Below are 24,136 nucleotides of genomic sequence, written 5' to 3'. Positions count from 1 at the left end.
CCAGGAACACCAAGCCTACCATCAAGCATTTTGGTGGTAGTATTATGCTCTTGGCCTGTTTTGCTGCCAATTGAACTTGTGCTTTACATAGAGTGAATGGGACAATGAAAAAGGAGGATTACCTCTAAATTCTTCAGGACAACCTAAAATGTTGGGTCGTGGACACAATTGGCTGTTCTAAAAGGACAAGGACCCCAAACACACGTCAAAAGTGATAAAGGGATGGCTAAATCATGCTGAAATTAAGGTTTTACAATGGCCTTCCCAAAGTTCTGACTTAATTGTGTGGACAATTCTGAAGAAACAAGTCCATGTCAGAAAACTAAGACATTTAGCTGAACTGCACCAATTTTGTCAAGAGAAGTGGTCAAAAATTAAACCAGAAGCTTGCCAGAAGATTGTGGATGGCAACCAAAAGCGCCTTATTGCAGTGAAACTTGCCAAGGGACATGGAACCAAATATTAACATTGCTGGATGTATACTTTTGAATAAGCAGGTTTGGACACAATTTCAGTAGACCCATAATAAATTCCTAAAAGAACCAAACTTTATGAATGTTTTTCGTGACCAACAAGTATGTGCGCCAATTACTCTCATGAAAAATTAAAAGTTGTAGAAATTATTGGATACTCAAGACAGCCATGACATTATGTTCTTTACAAGAGTATGTGAACTTTTATTCATTTACTAATATACACACATACATATACATATATATAAACACATGTAGATATATATACATATACATATACATATATATACATATATATAAACACATGTATATATATACATATACATACATTTGCATTATACATACATATCTATATATATATATATATGTCTTGATTGGATTATCCAGAGAATAGTGCTCGATACCGTGGTAGAGCGCAATATGTAGGTGTGGGAAAAATTACAAGACTACTTCGTCTCTACAGAACTGTTTCATGAGGGGTTCTCTCAATCATCAGGAGATTTTTTTTTTTTTTTTTTTTCCTGATGATTGAGGGAACCCCTCATGAAACAGTTCTGTAGAGACGAAGTAGTCTTGTAATTTTTCCCACACCTACATATATATATATATATATATATATATATATATATATATATATATATATATATATATATATATATATATATATATGTATATATACATATATAAATATACATACATATATATGTATATATATACATATATATATATATATATACATATACATATATACATATATATAAACACATGTATATATATACATATACATACATTTGCATTATAAATACATATCTATATATATATATGTCTTGATTGGATTATCCAGAGAATAGTGCTCGATACCGTGGTAGAGCGCAATATGTAGGTGTGGGAAAAATTACAAGACTACTTTGTCTCTACAGAACTGTTTCATGAGGGGTTCCCTCAATCATCAGGAGATTTTTTTATTATTTTTTTTTCCTGATGATTGAGGGAACCCCTCATGAAACAGTTCTGTAGAGACGAAGTAGTCTTGTAATTTTTCCCACACCTACATATATATATATATATATATATATATATATATATATATATATAAACAGCTCCATTTTTTTTTTTCCTGATGATTGAGGGAACCCCTCATGAAACAGTTCTGTAGAGACGAAGTAGTCTTGTAATTTTTCCCACACCTTCATACATATATATATATATATATATATATACACATATATGTATATATACATATATAAATATACATACATATATATGTATATATATACATATATATATACACACATTACATATACACACCTATATATCTATATATATATATATATATATATATATATATATATATACACACACATACATACATACATACATATATGTATATATACATATATAAATATACATACATATATATATATATATATACATATATAAATATACATACATATATATATATATATATACATATATATATATATATATATATATATATATATATATATATATATACATATATATATATATATATATATATATATATATATACATACATATATACATATATAAATATACATACATGTATACATATATAAAAAAGTTGAAGGCGGTCCTCTGATCAGCAGCAGGTGCACTGATTGCTGGAGATTGATTGCAGCTGCTTGCTGCCGCCGAACTGACATGCGCTTGGTGCGCTCCGGAGATATGATAATAAAAACATTTTAAAATAAGTTACAAACACTCCTAATTTAGCTGCTGTCGAATGAAGAAACATATAACATGAGTAATTCCCAGTTGTATTGTCACGGCCCGGGCGCATGCCAATGCTCACTCATCTGTGCGCTCTGATGAGCGCTCTGAAAAAGTTGAGGAATGCTCAACAAACACTTATTTGGAACATCTCACAGGTGTGCAGGCTAATTGGGAACAGGTGGGTGCCATGATTGGGTATAAAAACAGCTTCCCAAAAAATGCTCAGTCTTTCACAAGAAAGGATGGGGCGAGGTACACCCCTTTGTCCACAACTGCGTGAGCAAATAGTCAAACAGTTTAAGAACAACGTTTCTCAAAGTGCAATTGCAAGAAATTTAGGGATTTCAAAATCTATGGTCCATAATATCATCAAAAGGTTCAGAAAATCTGGAGAAATCACTCCACGTAAGCGGCATTGGCCGGAAACCAACATTGAATGACCCTGACCTTCGATCCCTCAGACGCACTGTATCAAAAACCGACATCTATCTCTAAAGGATATCAACACATGGGCTCAGGAACACTTCAGAAAACCACTGTCACTAAATACAGTATGTCACTACATCTGTAAGTGCAAGTTAAAGCTCTACTATGCAAAGCAAAAGCCACTCATCAACAACATCCAGAAACGTCGCCGGCTTCTCTGGTCCCGAGATCATCTAAGATGGACTGATGCAAAGTGGAAAAGTGTTCTGTGGTCTGAGGAGTCCGCATTTGAAATTGTTTTTGGAAATATTCGACATCGTGTCATCCGGACCAAAGGGGAAGCGAACCATCCAAACTGTTATCGACGAGAAAAGTTGAAAAGCCAGCATCTGGTATAGGGGTGCATTGGTGCCCAAGGCATGGGTAACTTACACATCTGTGAAGGCACCATTAATGCTGAAAAGTACATACAGGTTTTGGAACAACATATGCTGCCATCTAAGCGCCGTATTTTTCATGGACGCCCCAGCTTATTTCAGCAAGACAATACCAAGCCACATTCAACACGTGTTACAACAGTGTGGCTTCGTAAAAAAAGAGTGCGGGTACTTTCCTGGCCCGCCTGCAGTCCAGACCTGTCTCCCATCGAAAATGTGTGGTGCATTATGAAGCGTAAAATATGACAGCAGAGATCCCGGACTGTTGAACGACTGAAGCTCTACATAAAACAAGAATGGGAAAGAATTCCACTTTCAAAGCTTCAACAAATAGTTTCCTCAGTTCCCAAACGTTTATTGAGTGTTGTTAAAAGAAAAGGTGATGTAACACAATGGTGAACATGCCCTTTCCTAACTACTTTGGCACATATTGCAGCCACAAAATTCTAAGTTAATTATTATTTGCACAAAAAAAAATAAAGTTTATGAGTTTGAACATCAAATATCTTGTTTTTGTAGTGCATTCAATTGAATATGGGTTGAAAAGGATTTCCAAATCATTGTATTCCGTTTATATCTACATCTAACACAATTTCCCAACTCAATTTGAAACGGGGTTTGTATACACACACACGTGTATATATATGTATGTACATATGCACAACAATTTTGTTTTTGTTCACATCTTCCTTAATTGAATTTAAAGTTCTGAAAATGTTTTTTACGTACACAAAGATACTGTGTGATTGTTAAACCTCTTCAGTTATAATCTTCCTTTGTTGTTTTTTCATCCTAAGTACAATGCATTGTCATTGTGGGATCCTATAATAATGAATTGAAATCGCCACAGTTACCACAAAGTCTTGCAGACAAAAATTGGCCCTGGTGTGTGAATGTAAACGTAAATGCTGTCTTTCTATCTGTGTTGGCTTTGCGATGAGGTGGCGACTTGTCCAGGGTGAAACCCTGCCTTCCACCTGTGACCCCGAGAGGGACAAGCGGTAGAAAATGGTTAGAGGGATTGAATTGTAATTTATACGGTGCTTTTGTGTATTCAAAAGATTAAGTTAGACAATGACAATTTTGTGAGAGACTCTTAAGATATTAGATATTACAGTAGAAAATTAAGAAAATATTGTCACTATTTGCCCACCATTCCCCTGAGAGTGCCTTTTACTCAATGAACACATTCTTCAGTTATACAGTATGTCACTTTGTCAGTATGTCTTTTTTTTTTTAATCACAGTAAAAAATAGTTCATTGTGTGGAAAGAAGTGCCATTCAATACACGCATAAATGTATCAAATGCACAGGATTTTGCAATCATGACTTACACCCGAAGTAAGATGAAGCAGTCTGCCGAGTCAAGTTAAACCTTAAATGTAGAAGAACTAATATTTGTTCTCCTTTCTAAACAGCATTACTGTGGAAAAGCCAAACATCACAAGACGAAAAATATTGCACACTTAGATAAACCAAACACAAAATGAAAGTCTCTCGCAGTAAAAGTGTTTCTGTGAAATTATTAATGGATTGAAATGATTCACTTCAGCAGGGACAGTACTCATTATCTGTTCAAGCGAGTTCAGATCTAATTGAATTAAAATACTAAAAAGCTTCAAAAACATAGCAAGTTAACTGAAAAAAATGACAGGATACGGTATATGAAAAATGATTTTATGCTCCACATTTGTTTGTCTTCTCAACTTTATCATCAACCTAGCACATTTCTAGAGTGGAGTGACGCTATGAGAACGCAAAGCAGGCAAGGGCTGAACATCAGACAGTACAGCACAAAATACTGTATCTTAACAACTGGTAAGCATACTGTAGATATTAATAAATACAGTTCACAGTGAACACATGCATATTTTTTAAATCTATCCATCTATTTTCTTTACGACTTCTCCCCGTTGGGATCACTGGTAAACTAAAGCCTATCCCAGATGACTTTGGGCGAGAGGTGGGGTATACGCTAGACTGGTCACCAGCCAATGTTGTGAATAAATAATGGAGTAAGTAAATAAATAAATAGACGAATAAGTAAATCATCATTTAATTGAATACATATATGAACAACAAATAAAGTTATCATGAATAAATAAGTAAGTAATTTATAATTCACATAATGATGAATAATTTTGTCTCATTTTTCAGTAAGGTTTAAGATCCCATCCATCCATTTTCTACCGCTTATTCCCTTTGGGGTCACGTGGGGCGTTGGTACCTATCTCAGCTACAATCGGGCGAAAGGCGGGGTACACCCTGGACAGGTCGCCTCCTCATCACATGGCCAACACAGATAGACAGACAACATTCACACTCACATTCACACACTAGGGCCAATTTACTGTTGCCAATCAACCTAATGTTTAAGATGTTCATCAGATTTATTCTTCTATGTACTTTGTAAACACTTTGAGTTTGAATAGATTCTTAAAGCTGATTATATTAGTACATTGTTTACTAATCCATTCCGTAACTTAATTCCACATACTGTAATACTAAATGTATTAACTGGTGTACAGTGCATGCGGAAAATATTCACAGCGCTTAACTTTTTCCACATTTTGTTATGTTAAAGCCTTATTTCCAAATGGAATAAATCGATTTGTGTCCTCAAAATTCTACACACAATACCCCATAATGATTCACTTTGTATGCACTGTATGTGCATACAAATGTTTTAAGTTACATTGTCCTCTAATGTAAAATGTGTCCTATTTTTTTTACAATAATTGTTGTACATTCTTGGGTAGCAGGGAATAGTTTGCTTTTTTCCCCATTTTTCCCGCCCGGCGATGCTGATTGGTTCATTACCAGAAAGTGGGGAATTGTAAAAAAAAAAATCATTGTATGTGATTGGATAAACCCCTTGTCCGTTATCTTGAATGACGTGCTATTTCAACCACTCACATCAAAATCAACCCGTGACGCTGATGAGAGCGACGCTAGGAAATTCAAACCCGGCCGGAGGAAGAGCCAAAACATCTTTGCCACCAATATAGGCCTTCAAAACCGTTCTCTGTTCATGTTTTAAATAATTAATATTCTATAGATTCGACAAAACAGTTGCAATAGCAGATTCGATGTCAGCACACGACACATCTATGAAACCCCAGCCAGGGATCCTGATTGGTTCATTATTTTTTGCTATCTGGAAGGAGTTTGCAAGGCCTCCCAGCCCAGATCCTCGTGGAGCTCAGCAAACTACAAGGATCTGGCGAGAGTCAGGTTAGGAAACCAGCCCTTACATGAGAGGTCTGAAGTGAGCTTATAGAGCGAAAACAGCCCCTCTCGGCCAGACAGAAATGCAGCTGTTGTTCAAAACAGATAAGGCCTTCTCCACAGAAAGGGAATATGTTATTCGCCTGTGTAGACACTTCGGCGCCTTCAAGGTAAAACAAAGTGTTTACGAGCAGACATAAGATGAAAACCAAAGAGTTCACATGGTAAAATACTAGCTGCTTTAAACATGGCTATGGATTTAGGAAGAACACTTAAAAATATTTCATTCTCACATTATGTACATATGTAACACATGCACAAGCATTAGCTTTAGGTGTTGTTAGCTAATAATATAAATTTTGATAGCTAACATGACTGCAATTTGTTCGTTGCTTCTCTTGGACTGTTTTTTATGTGTGCAAGCGCTCCCTGCTTCCGCCGTAAACACCATTCATTTTATGTGGGCCGGCAAAATTGTTTCATTACATAAAATTTGTAATTGTGAAAAATATAGACAATTGTCGAACAAATGTGTTCTGATAAACCACTAATGGTAGGAAAAGCTAGCCGGGTGGTGTTCTTGTTATATCTTTTACTTAGAAAAATGTTACTGTGAGGAAGTTGCAAACAGCACCTTTAAGTTAACACCCTACTGTAAACAAGCTCTTATATACCGACTCAGGTCATGTGACAGACCCAGTGTGTTTTTGATGTGGTGTCATGAGATGGTTTAGGCCCTGTTTAGAATATTGACATTATAGCCCTAAGTAAAAAAACAGAAAACACAGTGTTTCCAGAGGATTTACTGTATAATGTAAATTGCTTTGGGATGTCATTTAAACAAACCAAAATGTAATTTAATTTACTTAGGAGGGTAGAGAGGGCCTGTTTAGAAACAAGGTATATTTCCAATGGTGAAGTATTGCAGACGGATAGTGCTGCAGTGTAAATGATGGCAGCATTGATCTCCCGCCCTGTTTAATAGCCCTGTAATGTCCGTTTAGTACCTAAGCAACACTTGCTAATCGATACCAAACTCTGGCACCAAGTAACAGGAACAGGAAAAATACAAGGGAGAGAAAAGATGTATGGAGAGGGAAGCGAACTACAAAACTACAAACTTATTTACACAACATTGTGGTAAAATAAATTGAGGACTCACTTGAGACCCCCCTGTCCTGGAGCATTTTAAATATTTTTAATTGAAATAGTACCATTTACTAATACCAGTAATATTATAAACAGACTTTGAATACCATTCTTGTGATCATTATTTGGTTATTGACACAGCTATTGTCACAGACATTTCAGGCATGTGATCACCTTTGGAGAAAAAAAAGAGGAAAACTGACAAAAAAAAGAGAAACATTTCTATCAGAACAAAGTGCTGCCACGCAAGCCCTTTATATTTATTCTCAGCTTTTCGCTGTCTTTTTTACACTAACATGTCCCAAGTTTTTTTAGTAGATAATTTACTAACAATAATATCATTACAAATGTGATGCAAGATTATATAACATGCAAAGAACAACAGAAAAAGTTTCCCATTTGGCAACTCTATCCTATAGCCAAGCTCCCTCGAGTAATATACTTCCGGTGTTGTGACCTATGTTTACATCCGTCACCTCAAAACCATACCTTCTCGCTGGCTACCCATAAATGCTGTAAAACTACAGTTGGTTCGAAACCAACAGTGTTGTTAATAATCATTCAAATGTGATTAGCAGCCATGTACAAAACTGTCAACGTTGTGGCAACACAGGCAGCTTGATTGTAACATTCGTCTTAGCTGTAGTTTTCATTACCAAATTTGAAGGTGTTGAAATTGCCACGGTAAATCGCCAATGCTGATAGTACCCAGTCTGTGGAAAATCCACTGTAAATAAGCATCAAGCTAGGAGAAATTGAGCTTTACTATACGTTTGAGCATTTTCTACACAGCATACTTGCTTCGTTGGTGTTGAAAATTGCAACATTAATTAGAGGGAGTTTAGCTGAGTCTGCTCTGACTGCTGCCTAAGTGACTGTTTCCTTGGGCTGGTGTTTAGTCTGCAAGATTGCTATTGCAAAAACACATCATCAGTAGGGTAAAATTAACCTGTTAGACTTTACAACGCCTATATATTTGCTAATGAAAGTACTGAAATCGGTACCCACCCTTACCTGGATCGGAGATACAGGTGCATTTGCATTCATTCACGACAGGGTGCACGCAGCCATGCACTAGCTCATAACAGTATCAATGATGGAGCATAAAATGAGACCTAATGCACTGCATTATTGCATAGTCAAAAAGTCATTGACTTTATCTGATGAAAACAAAATTAGCTACAATTAGATTACTACTCGTGCAGGTGAAAGCCAAACTTGATAACACACAATTCATTTGCCAGAAGCACATGAAAATAAAGACATGTTTGGACATTACTGACCGGTCACAAGAGCAGGCAACAAGGACGCTGAGCAGGTTGTAGATGATGAAGGTGAAGATGACAGCAGTGATGGTGCCACGTGGAATGGAGTAACTTGGATTTTTTAGATCGCCTAGTACGGGTCAACAGGTCAGTTAGTACGCACAATATGAGTTTTTACAAACTCATGCACATGCTTCCCAAATACCTGACATGTTGGATCCCGCCATGATGCCAGTACAGCCATTAAACATCACAGCAAACACAGTGGCAAAGGTCATCAAATTTCCAGTTGTGTAATCCACAGTGTAGTCAGCTATGTGCAGAGACAATGACAGATCAGTTGTGCTCGAAGCTTCAATAATTTGAGCTAACATTTTACAGTTTCAATTTGCACAAAATGTTCACGGTGCAACAGTCAACTGAGATGCAGCTATTAGTGAAAGAAAAGGAACCTTGTTGTATACTCTGAATTTATGGCAACAAATGATGAATCAGTACACAACAATATTTAAATGATATACGCAACACTGAATATAATTTTTACCTTTGTAATATGACCATTCACATTCGTAGTAGACAACACGACACAAAAAATAAAGCAGTCACAGCTTTTAAACACGCTTAGAGGAGATTTCGTTAATTCCACAAGAATTTGAGCAATTGAAAGTGTGAAATATGATTTGGCACATTTACATTTCAGCAAAATACCTGGTTTGGGTGACATCTGCTAGAAACATAAATCTTGTGACCCTACATACACATACATGTAGAAGATATTGTTTTTGAATTTTACAGATTATAGATCATACACCCACCCAGGTAATCTAGCTAAAATTAATGAAGCCTTGGCTTCTGCCTGGGCAGCCTCCCACAGATCTCATCTCTTGAGCCACCTGGAGGCTTTCCCTGCGGTCTCCATGCTGTTCAAATGGCTCTTCTCCTCTTCTCGCCTGTGATGCAGTCTGAAGTGTAGGCGTTGTACAGAGACTGCCATACAAAACATCTGCACCCTCTTTTTACAGGTAACCACCTTCTATTCTTCCATTTTTGCTTGTTGCAGTCATTAACCCGGGCCACATACATCTCCCTCTTACATTCATTTGCGTCTTCCATTTGATCCTCAAAGAGCACAGTAAACTCCAGCATGACGGCAGCTTTTGTCTTCTCAGAGACCAAGACAATATTAGGTCTGACAGTGGTTTTCACGATGTGTTGAGGTCGCTTGAGTTGCTTGCTCACATTCGCAAGCAGCTGCCAATCCCGCAGTGTTGATGAGCCCTGATATAGCATGACGTTTTTCTACGCGCCTCTCCTGCTTTGATGAAGCTGATATTGTGCTTCACTGGTCTGGATGTAAGTGGCCATGGCACTGAACATGCTCTCTGTAATGGTCTTCAGCACCTTGTTATGCTGTCTGTATCAAGAGCCAAGAGCTTTTGGGCAGCAACTAAAGATATGCCCTAAGCTGCCTTTGCTCTGGCAAAGTGAGCATGCCTGAGTGTGCTCCAAGTCCCAGCTATGAAGGTTGGAAAGGTTGCATAGGACATTGTAGACTGTATGGAACAAGAACGTTACGTGGTGTGGCTCTACCTGATAGAGATCATGTCACAAAATCTTTCTATGCTACTTTGTCTTTACCATTTTGTCCAGGTGCCATGCTGTTTAATCCCCACTTCTCTGCTGGAACTCTCCTCGTTCTGGACAAGCGCTGCCTTTCCTTCACCTTTGCCCTGTCATATTGAACGCTTGGGTTTAGTTCCGACAAGGAATCAATAGCGTAGCTGTGACTCTGCCTGCTCTACTGCAGCCGTAGCTTTTGATTTCCTGACAGTATTCACGGCTCCTAAAAACATTTGGACCTTTTAAACTACAGCACCACTCTTGGAAGCCAGACCTTCAATTGCTCCTTTGTGGGTTCAGGGAGAACTTAAGCTTGGGTGTATAGATAGAGGGTGATGTTGCTCTCAGGTAATAGCGACTGACTCTTCTTTACAGGCTTATATTGTGGTAAAAGGGCTGAATTATTATGGCAAAAATAATAATCAAGATTATGTTTGATTGATATTTAAATCATGATTAATAACACAATTATTCATTAATTTGAAAACATGGGTATTTATTGTACCACCAGACCTCAACTTAAAATATAATTTAAAAGAACAACAGCTTTAAATAACAAATGAATAAACGACAACAAGCAAAATAATAGTAAAAAACATCAAATAAAATAACAAAAGCATTACAAAGGAACAATAAAGATCAGTTTTTCCGTTTAAATTTCATTGAATTCCAATTTGTACTTTTTAGAATTTACCATACAGCGTGTGCTACTTGTCCAATTAATAAAATGTTCATTATTTAAATGCAAAAATCCTCATTTATTGTTGCAATACATCTTTGGACAATCTTGAATTGTATTTTCAGTCAAAGCATAATAATTGTCAAAATGTATCAATAAGTGCTTTAAGTACGGTACTTTTTAAAAAGTTTATTTTGTTAGCGCAGTCTGAGCGGATGTTAAACACATCGCTGTTATTGTGAATGGGGAAAGTGTCCTGCTGTTTTGAGCTTGATGACGATTTGAGGCTGTTTTAAAAAAAAAAAAGAAAAAGAAAGGTGAGAGAAAGCCTCTCAAGCGACTGCTGTGCTGTTTGTACATTGATCTTACATCGATGATGTCATTCACAACAACACAACCAGATGAAATGTGTTGTGGGTGTATGGATTGTTTTTGCTACCTTTAGCTTTGTAGTTTAGTTGCCCGTTTCAAGTGGCCATCTAGACACAGGCCGGTTCACTCCAGATTTCCACTGGATGCGTAACAGCATTAGAACGTTGCTTCTACGGAATTGCGCAGCCATCTGCCATTCTGCAATCCCCACCGTCCTTTTGTTGTTGCTCCGCCGCGCAACAAAATAGCGCTGACTTTTACGGGATCTTGCGAATCCACGCATAATCCCGCGCTGAGGGGGTTGTAGTAAAGCGAACACAAACTGTTTATTCTGTCCTTCCAGAGGAGCAGAAGCAAATTAAGTCAGTCCTCCTACTCAGGATACGTAGCGGCTGCTCAACTGCAAAGTGGCATTGACTTGAATGGACTTGGACTGGACAGTAAAAGACAACAGTTTTGCCTTGCAGAGCAACTACTTTTTTTTTTTTAACAAGCTACAACACAACAGTAACATAGCGTATCCCTGGCGAACATTACACACACACACACACACACACACATACACACACACACACGTACACACACACACACACACACACACACACACACATACATACATACATACATACAAACACACACACACATCTTATTTAACACTCACAAACCACTCCCCTGCTTTCACCGAGTGTGGGCTATTCAATTAAATTCAAGTTATACATATTTATCAGAACCTGTCCTGCATGGAAATTGGTCAAAAGATATGTTACAAAATTATCTCTGCATGACGTAATTTGGCGCAATGCTAAAAAAAGAGAACAGTGCTGATAAATTAGGATGAAAGTTGTTGTCGACAAACGTACATACGTACATACATTACAACGTACTCCTTTGCAGTAACACATTCTATTTCAGTTTGTCTTACCCCACAGGTTCCCCAGCAGGGTGTCCAACTTGAAGCCAGTAAAGTTTGCCGTAGTCGGGCCAGTTCCATTTACCACTAGGTCGGATGTGGCAGAAACAGGTAGGATGATGGTGCGAGGATGTACTGCAAAGAAGCTGATGAATATGGTGCCGAGGACAAAGATGACCACCAGGAAGATAAGGAAGGTGGCCTTGGCATAGATGTGAGCACCGACCAGGCACACAAGCAAACAGAGCAGGGCGATAGCTGTGGCGTAAAGAAGAGACCACCAGTAGCCTGATGGCAGGACTTGGTGTGAAGATGTTGCCAGTGACCCATCTAAGGAAAGATCACATGAGAAACGTCGTAATTGAACTTTGACTCATCGTTATACTTACTGTTAATATTATAATCACCTAAGATGACTATCATTGTTCAGCAAATATTGTATTAAGAGTTTGTGAACGCTGAATGATGACACGATTATATTCCTGACGAAAATCTTAAAAATGGGGCACAAACTGACAAATATGCATTTTTTTGTACTAATTGATTCTAACAAGATTGTAAGACCATCAAAATGCAAAGTAGAAAAAACAGAAGCAGGAGACTAACAATGGAGAGTCTGCAATTTATTCAATACTGGATTTAAATTTAAAGGCTGTCATTGTTTTGTCTGATGGCACAAGCAAGGCCTCTTACAATGTGCCATTGCAGACCAAGTTGGACAAAAGAAAGACCATAGTGTTACATTTCGTAAAATATTACGAAGATATTGGTCAAGGGTGAGTGAGACTCCCCCAAAAAATTGCTGGTAGATCGAATGGGTTTTTCTGTGAAGACAGGCTGATGCTCAGCTCAACCCAAATTAGGGCTCATACTGATAATGATTGCAGCCCAATAAGACGACATCTGAGTAGGGCCTAAAGATGGAGCTTCTGGTTGTAAAGTGTCATACATTGGCGGTGTATGACACTCATCATCGGTGCAATTACACAGTTGTTTGTCCAGATAAAAGACCCAGGAAACACTGTACAGACTATGGCCAGATGACTTCAAGGACAAGCCTGTCGGAACCTCTGGTTTAGCCTAGGTACATTTTTTGGGGTCCACCACTTCACTTTTTTGTCCCATAATCCAACCACAGCAGCAATTGGTTAAAAAAAGCCAATATCAGACATTCTTTGTCATAAACTTTTGACAGCTGATGAGAAGTCTGTTAAAGTCTTACAGAAAACTTTCTATTTCTTGTCTTGTTTTTTTTTTTGCATTTTAATGGTGCCCATATACTCTTCTTACAATTTTATACCTGTAATTTATTTACCGGTTGATTGTGTATTCTTGTATCTAACATTTAAATGAGAAATGCTGACATTTTCCAACCTTTGATGACAGAACTAGACCAATTATGGCAAAACTTACCCTCTGGCACACCAAATGTGGCAACAATGGCTTCGACCAAACCCAGCACATAAAAGGCACAGGCACACACATTAGCCAAGAAAAACATGATTCCAATACTGCCTCCAAATTCTGGACCCAACGCTCTGCTGATCATGTCTGAGCAATATTAAGGAAGGGCTGCTTGAGAAAATGTAAAATCAAATTCAAAACTTGCTTATTGACAGAGACAAAGTCAGAGGTCTCTTCTGCTGTCTAGTCAAGAGTAAGTCGACCATCATTTACCAGATATGGCTCTTCCTAACATTGTCAATGAACATAAATCTGTAATATTGTATGCCTAACCTAAAAACAGACACAATCAAAAGCTGACAAGCACTGTAAGATAACTTTTACATATTGATAACTTTGACTAAGGGGTACAGATATATGCAATATAATGGAAATATGATATACCACCTAAGCAACTTCTGCTTTGGTTATTTTTGGTTTTAATATTTTCTCAGGACATTAATTCCTTTTTACTAATATAGGATAGGATAGGATAGGATAGGATAGGATAGGATAGGATAGGATAGGATAGGATAGGATAGGATAGACTTTTACATCGTTGGAGTGCAGGTTTTTACATACAGTAACAGAAGTAAAGCGTAATGAAAAACAAAGAAATAGTAATAATTACTACATATTGCTCACTAATATCTAAAGATAGAAGATAAAATATAACAAAAAAACACTAACATCGGTAGAGGACAGACAGTCAAGTGCATGTGTCACATAACAGCATAAATCTGTAGGTGGATACAGTAGGCCCCCCCAGCATCCAGGGCGCCATTAGTGGAGATGGCACACACCGACAGCACAGTCATGCAGATTATGAAGTAGGCCACAATGAACATGGCAATTGCCTGATACAGTCCAGATTGGCCAACCAAGAAACCTGTAGACAAAGCATAGCATGCACAATTTTATAATTGGGGTCTCAGGTCTGTCAGAGAATAAGAAGACACAGCAGGAGGGATCAATGATGCCAACTTAGCGACTTTGTCACTATATAGTATATAGTGAGTATTCAGGACCCTCTAGATACTATTTTTCCACAAGTGATGAGCAACAAATATACAGCATTTTTATGAACTCATTGGAGACTTTTAGTAGACTAACAAGCAACAAATATACAGCATTTTTATGAACTCATTGGAGACTTTTAGTAGACTAACAAGCACCTATCGCTCTTCTCAACAAGCAGCAGCTGCTGCTGTAGGGCCTGTTCTCCTTTGAAGTGTTCCTGAGCCCATGTGGTGATATCCTTTAGAGATTGATGTCGGTTTTTGATACAGTGCCGACTGAGGGATCGAAGGTCACGGTCACGAGTGATTTGTCCAGATTCTCTTAACCTTTTGATGATATAATGGAATGTAGATGTTGAAATCCCTAAATTTCTTGCAATTGCACTTTGAGAAACGTTGTTCTTTAACTGTTTGCCCACGCAGTTGTGGACAAAGGGGTGTACCTCGCCCCATCCTTTCTTGTGAAAGACTGAGCATTTTTTGGGAAGCTGTTTTTATACCCAATCATGGCACCCACCTGTTCCCAATTAGCCTGCACACCTGTGGGATGTTCCAAATAAGTGTTTGATGAGCATTCCTCAACTTTATCAGTGTTTATTGCCACGTTTCCCAACTTCTTTGTCACGTGTTGCTGGCATTAAATTCTAAAGTAAATGATTATTTGCAACAACAAAAAAAATGTTTATCAGTTTGAACATCAAATATGTTGTCTTTTTATCATATTGAACTGAATATTGGTTGAAATTAATTTGAAAATCATTGTATTCCGTTTATATTTACATCTAACACAATTTCCCAACTCATATGGAAACAGGGTTTGTATTATATATCTATATTTATAGATATATATATGCGTGTGTTTGTGTATATATCTATATATGTGTATATATATATATATATATATATATATATATATATATATATATATATATATATATACATACATACATACATATGTATTTTATATATATCATTTATGTATATATATATACATACATATGTATTTTATATATATCATTTATGTATATATATATATATCTTTTTATATATACATAATTTTTTCTCTCAATGTGGCCCCCCGAGTCAAAATAATTGCCCAGGTCTCGTATAGAATATAGCATGCTTGCGATTACAAATGGGATGAACTTGTGATGTAACTTATGACCTGGTATTGAAGGAGGACTAAGCGAATGCGGAGACCTTTGACAATCAGTTTTACATACGATTGTTTAACATTTAGGTGTGAATAGGAGAATGAAAACAAGGCAAACACATTATGTTGTTCAACAGACTCTTCGTCATGGACTTTGCTGAGTCACTGATTTAATCAAATTAATCAAATCCCTGGTTAGCACTATGCTCGGACGAGACTTGTGAAGTCATCATGTAGGCAAACCATCCCACGTGTGATGTTTGTTTTCATGCATATTTGTATGTGCTATCATAATGTAATAAAGTTAGCGTCGTTAGCGTTAGCTAATATGTTTACGAGTGGCTGTGTTAGTATTACTAACTTACGGTGGCCTTCTTTTTGTAATGTTTCAGTTTCACAAAAATCCTCATTAAATTAACCAAAACGTCACCGTGCAGCGATTGAGTGTGTTTAGCTGATTGCGAGCTAGCTTCCGCAGCTAGGGGGTCCATGACGACGACTTTTGTTTTGTTTGATCAGCCATTTTACTTCTGTGTAACAGACACCATTTGGTAACAATTAAGTTATGTAAATAAATATTTACAAAATATTTCTGTGTAAATGGATTGAACTTTCACAGTATCATGTTGGACGCGCTCGACATCCATTGCTTTCGGTTCCCCTAGAGGTGGGGGTTGCCCCCATATGCGGTCCTCTCCAAGGTTTCTCATAGTCATCATTGTCACCGACGTCCCACTGGGTGTGAGTCCCACTGGGTGTGAGTTTTCCTTGCCCTTATGTGGGCTTTATCGAGGATGTTGTTGTGGTTTGTGCAGCCCTTTGAGACACTAGTGATTTAGGGCTGTACAAATAATCATTGATTGATTGATTGATTGATAAATAACTTAATTCACCAAGTATATTTCTGTGGCTTATAGTCCGCTGTGGCTAATATATGGAAAAATACATTTTCCTTGTAAAAAATTAGTGGGTGCAGCATAGACTGGAACGCTCTATAGTCTGGAAAATAGGGTAATAGCATGTGATGTGATGTCAGCCATGTTCTGTGACTGTATGTGTACGTGTATTTCTCCCCTCACCCTTCCACACCGCTGCTTGATTGAAGGGTGACGGGGGGAAATGATGTTTAGATTCCTCCACATTGTGCTAACAGGTCTTTTAGGTTTCTTTTACATGTGTGTACGCCATGCCGTACAGTAGTATGACTTAACTACAAAAAGCTGTGGGACAGGGATGTTAAATTGAGTGTTACATTAGGCCTTAATGATGATAGCCCTGTATTTATATGTATGAGTGCACATTTGTTTAACTATGTATTTTGTTTAGGCATTGATAACAAAATTGTGTAATTTAGAACAGTTCATATTGCTCCTAATTTTTTTCTGTGCTGCTTAATTTTTTCATTTAATGGCCCCTATGCTCCAAGTCAAAAAGCTCAGCATACAGCCCTGAAGACGATGACATAATCTTGCCTCCTGCAACCTACCACCACAAATAGATTGCGGTCCTTTGGGAAACATTGTATATGCTGAATGTTAAATGTTTGTCTCTGTCTTTCTCCAAAGCTGGAGCTACCTGGAGTTAATATCCGCGTCTGTGACATTTATCTAGAACCGAGACGTGGGGGAAATCCAGTGTGAAATGGATCCATACACTACATTATAGATTGACATGTGTAACAATGGTTTTCCAACAACAATGAGGCCATTGTTAATTCCTGTTCAGGAATATTCTTAAGTAGTACACAGACTCTAGTGTGCGCGCCACACAGCAGCTGACATTTCACGAGACTTGCAATGGGGGTAGAAAATACCATGGTGGTAGTACTAGAATACTGACCTACAAGCTCAACACACACACCTTTTGTGATGGTTGTCGTAGTCCTTTTCTTTGACTTTTACAGCAATCATGTTCAACTTTCAAGTGCGAGTCATTTAGAATTGTTTCTATCTTCATACTAGTATTTCAAGTAGTAAAACAATTCCTTACTATATAAATATAATTCACTTCACTTCACTTCACTCACTACATTGACATAAGTATATAAGTACTTTGAAAACTTGATCATATATATTAAGTGAAAACATGAAGTAACCCATGTTGCAGCAGATTTGGTAGATGTCTTATACATACACAAACACACACACGCACACACACACGCACACACACACACACATTAACCCCGATCATAACAGGAAGTACAGGTGTACAGTGACTATGAAATCAAAGGGAGCAGATCCTCTTTCTCTATGTATATGTGACTGGCATATTACTTACAAAGAAAAACATGAAGAGAAGCAACTAAGTAAAGAGATTAATGGAAATTCAATGTATGTGTGACTGGCATATTACTTATAAAGAAAAACATGAAGAGAAGCAACTAAGTAAAGAGATTAATGGAAATTCAATGTACTTAAATGACCTACAAAGGTAGCCTTTCTTTGCTTATCTACGGCTTTCTTTTTATATGACAGGTTTTTGCAGAAATTTTCGCAAAAACGCTTCCACCATTTTTAATTATCTCGGTTTGTACGTGACAAAGTATTCCATTCATCTTTGTATCATTGTGTGAAATCGAGTGCCTAAACAAAAACTCCCAAGCGCAAAGAAGATAAGGAAAGTGAGGAACGCTATCAAATTAAAAAAATAACCCATAAAGCGTGGGTATCCCCGCCACCACTCCTGCCGCTTTGCTCATCAATGTCTTTGCCAACAAGAGGCCTCAATTAAGGTAAGAGTGATGTTAAATGTTTATTTATCCATTTCATTCATCATTTTCATGTATTTTTCAATGTTTTTAGCAGGTAAAACTATAATTTATCCCAATAAAGCGTTGTATTTTCCAGACTAGAGAGCGCACCAGGATATGAGCCGCACCGACTAAATTTTTTAACTAAAAAATATTTTCCATATACTAAGCGCACCGGACTATGAGATCGGTAGGTCGTGAGTTCAAACCCCGGCCGAGTCATACCAAATACTATAAAAATTGGACCCATTATCTCCCTGCTTGGCACTCAGCATCAAGGGATGGAATTGTGGGTTAAATCACCCAAAAATTATTCCCGGGCGTGGCCACCGCTGCCGCTCGTTGCTCCCCTCACTTCCCAGGGAGTGATCAAGGGTGATGGGTCAAATGCAAAGAATAATTTCACCACACCTAGTGTGTGTGTGTCACAATCATGGGTACTTTACCTTTAACTTAATATGCCACAGATATATACGTTGTGAAATAAGTTATTTACACAGAAAAATATTATACATGTTTATTTACATACCTTAATTGTTTCCTAACGGTGCCTTGTAACCCGGCAGTAAAACAGCTATCACAACAGAAGTCATCGTCATAGACCCCCTGGCTGCGGGAGCCAGCTCTACCAATCAGCTAAACCAGTGGTTCTCAAATGTGGGTATGCGTACCCCTGGGGGTACTTGAAGGTATGCCAAGGGGTATGTGAGATTTTTTTTTAAATATTCTAAAAATAGCAACAATTCAAAAATCCTTTATAAATATATTTATTGAATAATACTTTGACAAAATATGAGAGTAAGTTCATAAACTTTGAAAAGAAATGCAACAATGCAATATTCAGTGTTTACAGCTAGATTTTTTGTGGACATATTCCATAAATATTGATGTTAAAGATTTATTTTTTGTGAAGAAATGTTTAGAATTAAGTTCATGAATCCAGATGGATCTCTATTGCAATCCCCAAAGAGGGCACTTTAAGTTGATGATTACTGTACTTCTATGTGTACAAATCTTTATTTATAAGTGAATCACTTGTTTATTTTTCAACAAGTTTTTAGTTATTTTTATATCTTTTTTCCAAATAATTCAAGAAAGACCACTACATATAAGCACAATTTTGCACTGTTAAACAATTAAATAAATCAGAAACTGATGACATAGTGCTGTATTTTACTTCTTTATCTCTTTTTTTCAACCAAAAATGCCTTGCTCTGATTAGGGGGTACTTGAATTAAAAACATGTTCACAGGGGGTACATCATCTGAAAAAAGGTTGAGAACCACTGAGCTAAACAGACTCAATAACTCCACGGTGATGTTTTGTTGAATTTCCTGAGAAATTCGTGAAACTGACACAATACAAAAAGAACACCATTATAAGTTAATAATACTAACAGAACCACTCGTAAAAATATTAGCATATTAGCTAATGCTAACGACGCTAGCTTGATTGCATTATGATAGCATGTACAAATTTGCATGAAAACTCTATTATCAAATAAGTGACAGTTTAGTACCAGGAATTTTGAATCGTTTTAGTTGTATTATAAAACTTACAAACGTTGCTGGGAGTGATTATCGACGAGACCATACACTTAAAAACGCTATGGATGACTAGTGGAAGGAACAGCACTTGTGTTCCCGGTTTAAACCACTAAACAAAAGGAAATACTGTAGACGTTCAACTTGCAGCATATGCAGTGAGCAAACTCATCCAATAGGTAGCGCCATAGCACAAACAATAACACACATTTTCACTATCTATTGGTGTTTTCTGAAAAATATTTGTTGAAAACAAAACATTACGACTGTTAGCAAAGAAAACTGCACTACAGTAGTTAGCTGCACCATTTTATAAGCCGCAGGATACAAAGCCTAGGAAAAAAAGTAGCGGGTAATAGTCCCGAAAATCCGTTAAGTTTTTGAGTTCATATTTTTGGGTGTCTGGAAAGGAAATAAGTGGATTTATATTATTTTTAATAATCTAATTGCATGTTCTCCCCGTGACTGCGTGGGTTCTCTCAGGGTGCACCTGGGGTTAGGTTGATTGGAAACACTAAATTGGCCCTAGTGTGTGAATGTGAATGTTGTCTATCTGTGTTGGTCCTGTGATGAGGTAGCGACTTGTCCAGGGTGTACACCGCCTTCCGCCCCATTGTAGCTGAGATAGGCTACAGTGCCCCCATCGACCCTGAAGGGAATAAGCGGTAGGAAATGGATGGATGGATGGATGAAATTGTTCCCACAATTCGGTCTTCTTTAGGGATGGGTGATATGGCCTATAATCTACCGGTATATCTTGTTGTGTACTGCAGCCTCTTGCAAAAAAATATGTACTGGATTCCCATATATATTTTGGTATATAAATGATAATAGAACCCTTTTAAAATAGGTTACAAACGCTCCCAATTTAGCTGCTGTCGAATGTAGTAACATCTAAAGTGTAATTTCCAGTTGTATTGTCACGGCCCAAGCGCATGCCAATGCTCACTCATCTGTGCGCTCTCATGAGCGCACCTCCAGGAGCGCGCCAAGCATGTGTGAATCAATCACCAGCAATCAGCACACCTGCTGATGATCAGAGGACCGCCTTAATAAGCCTGCACAACCTGCTATTCCGCGCCAGAACGTAGTCATCTGTTCGAGTACCGTAAGTAATCATCTAGCGCTATGCAACCTTGCTCTTTCTGTGTGTTCTCCACCTTCGTGTTTGATTGGTCTCGTGTCTTCCTTGTAGTCCTTCCTGCAGTCTGCCCTTCGTTCCACGTGACGAGCTGTGCGTCTCGTCTCCCCTATGTTACCCCTTAGGGTCTCTGACCTCGACCTCCCGCCCGGACACGGACATGTTGACGCCTCGCTATAACCCCGACTACCTGCGTGTCACACGGACATTCGAGCCTGACTTTCCCCTCCGGGACATCCGCATCTCACTCAACACTCCCGGTAACACACAACAGTTAATTCACACATAGTTGCGCACCATACCCACTCTTGGATTTAGTCACACTCCATATCCTTGTTAATTAAAATTATTATTTGTCCATCCATCCATCCATTTTCTACCGCTTATTCCCTTTGGGATCGCGGGGGCGCTGGTGCCTATCTAAGCTACAATCAGGCGGAAGGCGGTGTACACCCTGGACAAGTCGCCATCTCATCGCAGGGCTATTCTTTGTCATACATAAATAATTATTATTAGGGCTGTGAATCTTTGGGTGTCCCACGATTCGATTTAATATCGATTCTTGGGGTCGCGATTCGATTATAAATGGATTTTTTGATTCAGCGCGATTTTCGATTAAAAAACGATATTTTTCCGATTCAAAACGATTCTGTATTCATTCAATACGTAGGATGTCAGCAGGATCTACCCCAGTCTGCTGACATGTTAGCAGAGTAGTAGATTAAAAAAAAAAAAGCTTTTATAATTGTAAAGGACAATGTTTTATCAACTGATTGCAACAATGTAAATTTGTTTTAACTATTAAACGAACCAAAAATATGACTTATTTTATCTTTGTGAAAACATTGGACACAGTGTGTTGTCAAGCTTATGAGACGCGATGCAAGTGTAAGCCACTGTGACACTATCGTTCATTTTTTTGAATTTTTATAAACGTCTAATGATAATGTCCATGAGGGATTTTTCATCACTGCTATGCTGAAATTATAACTATTATTGATACTGTTGTTGACAATATTCATTTTTGTTTCACTACTTTTGGTTTGTTCTGTGTCGTGTTTGTGTGTCCTCAATTGCTCTGTTTATTGCAGTTCTGAGTGTTGCTGGGTCAGGTTTGGTTTTGGAATTGGATTGCATTGATATGGTCTTGCTGTGTATTGCTGTGTTGGCTGAAAATAAAAATGAAAATTAAAAAAATCTATTTTTTAAAAATGAGAATCCATTCTGAATCGCACAACGTGAGAATTACGATTTAAATTCGAATCAATTTTTTCCCACACCCTTTATATATATATATATATATATATATATATATATATATATATACATATACACATACATATATATATATATATATATATATATATATATATATATATATATATATATATATATATATATATATACATATAAATCATAGAGCTATATACGACTCCCTTGTGGTCTGTGCCGTCTACTCCCCTTGTACGTAACATGTATTCTCATAACCCACGGGGACGGCGTGGAGAAGTTGGGAGAGTGGCCGTGCCAGCAACCTGAGGGTTCCTGGTTTGATCCCCAGCTTCTATCAACCTAGTCACGTCCGTTCTGTACTTGAGCAAGGACACTTCACCCTTGCTCCTGATGGGTCATGGTTAGGGCCTTGCATGGCAGCTCCCGCCCTCAGTGTGTGAATGTGTGTGTGAATGTGGAAATAGTGTCAAGCACTTTGAGTACCTTGAAGGTAGAAAAGTGCTATAAAAGTATAACCTATTTACCATTTGCATTTATCAAAACTACAGTATTATTAATTTACTTGCAAGTTTACTGTTAATATATGTTTACTTTCTGTTATAAAATGTATACATTTACACTTTTGTCGAAATGTAATAATCACCTATTTTTCTGTACTCTTTATACTTACATTATTGGCCTAATTACTTACCAATAAAATAGAGCTGTGAGCCAGGAATGGCCCCAGGGCCGCACTTTGGTACCCCTAATTTTATGAAGAGTATTAATCATGAAGTTCAACAAAAACAATAGACTTACCTATTCTCAGAAATACAATCACGCTGAACATCGACAGCAAAGTGGGGACGACCACACCGAAGAAGGTGGACAGTTTCTTCGGTTGCTTCGAGTAGGAGAACCTGGGCCGGGGACCGGCCGGCGTCTTCTCCCGGGCCAGGCCGGCTGAAGGAGCCCGCCGTTCGGATTCATTGACGCTGGTCAACAGACGGTAGTGGAGGAGCGGAGTCCGCTCTGACATCCTGATTTCGTTCTTATTAAACAATAACACCTATTTTTCTTCTCAATATGCCATTGAATAATTTTGCAGATAACACGCCTGTAAAACGATCATCACTTAAGTTAATCAGTGACATGTTCTGGTCACTTGTGGCTCAAAAGTACGCTTCCTACTTGACAACATAGGGACGCCGGGCGGGGGGATTTTTTGGCGAATAAATAAATTTTAAAAAACTTGGTCTTAATAGTTAACTCTAACAAATTTCAGCGAGCTTTACAAATTCTTTAAAAGTCAGATCCAAGTCCGTAAATACTTCAGTTCTGCTTTATTTCTCCGCAAAAGTGTCATGTGATGCACAAACCATCAAAACTACGCTATTGGCACGTATTTCCGGATTAGGGTTTTCAAAATAAGACCCATAATAAAATAAACCCCGGGGTAATATTTTTACTTTAATGATATATGGCAAATAACTTTTGTTTTGTACGTTTACCTAACGTTATAATTTAGTTTCAATACCAGTGTTAGTACTGGACTAACACT

At 37.7% G+C, this 24,136-nt stretch overlaps 1 protein-coding gene across 1 annotated transcript in view; it reads right to left on the bottom strand.

The window, feature by feature from the left end:
- Positions 1-23,816, bottom strand: part of LOC133564420 (solute carrier family 12 member 9-like) — a 125,800-nt gene extending 101,984 nt beyond the window's left edge. Inside the window, exons 1-6 of the mRNA XM_061918739.1 lie at positions 23,395-23,816; positions 14,512-14,646; positions 13,728-13,865; positions 12,327-12,644; positions 8,939-9,046; positions 8,752-8,863 (exon numbers count right to left, since the gene is read on the bottom strand). Coding sequence (XP_061774723.1) covers positions 8,752-8,863; positions 8,939-9,046; positions 12,327-12,644; positions 13,728-13,865; positions 14,512-14,646; positions 23,395-23,614 — 1,031 coding nt within the window. The 5' untranslated portion in view covers positions 23,615-23,816. The remainder of the gene's footprint in view (positions 1-8,751; positions 8,864-8,938; positions 9,047-12,326; positions 12,645-13,727; positions 13,866-14,511; positions 14,647-23,394) is intronic.
- Between the last annotated feature and the right edge of the window lie 320 nt (positions 23,817-24,136).

Source organism: Nerophis ophidion, linkage group LG13, assembly GCF_033978795.1.
Source record: "Nerophis ophidion isolate RoL-2023_Sa linkage group LG13, RoL_Noph_v1.0, whole genome shotgun sequence".
In the NCBI taxonomy this organism is placed as follows: domain Eukaryota; kingdom Metazoa; phylum Chordata; class Actinopteri; order Syngnathiformes; family Syngnathidae; genus Nerophis; species Nerophis ophidion.
Note: the sequence above shows the minus strand (reverse complement) of the source record. Positions and strands in the feature narration are given on the sequence as shown.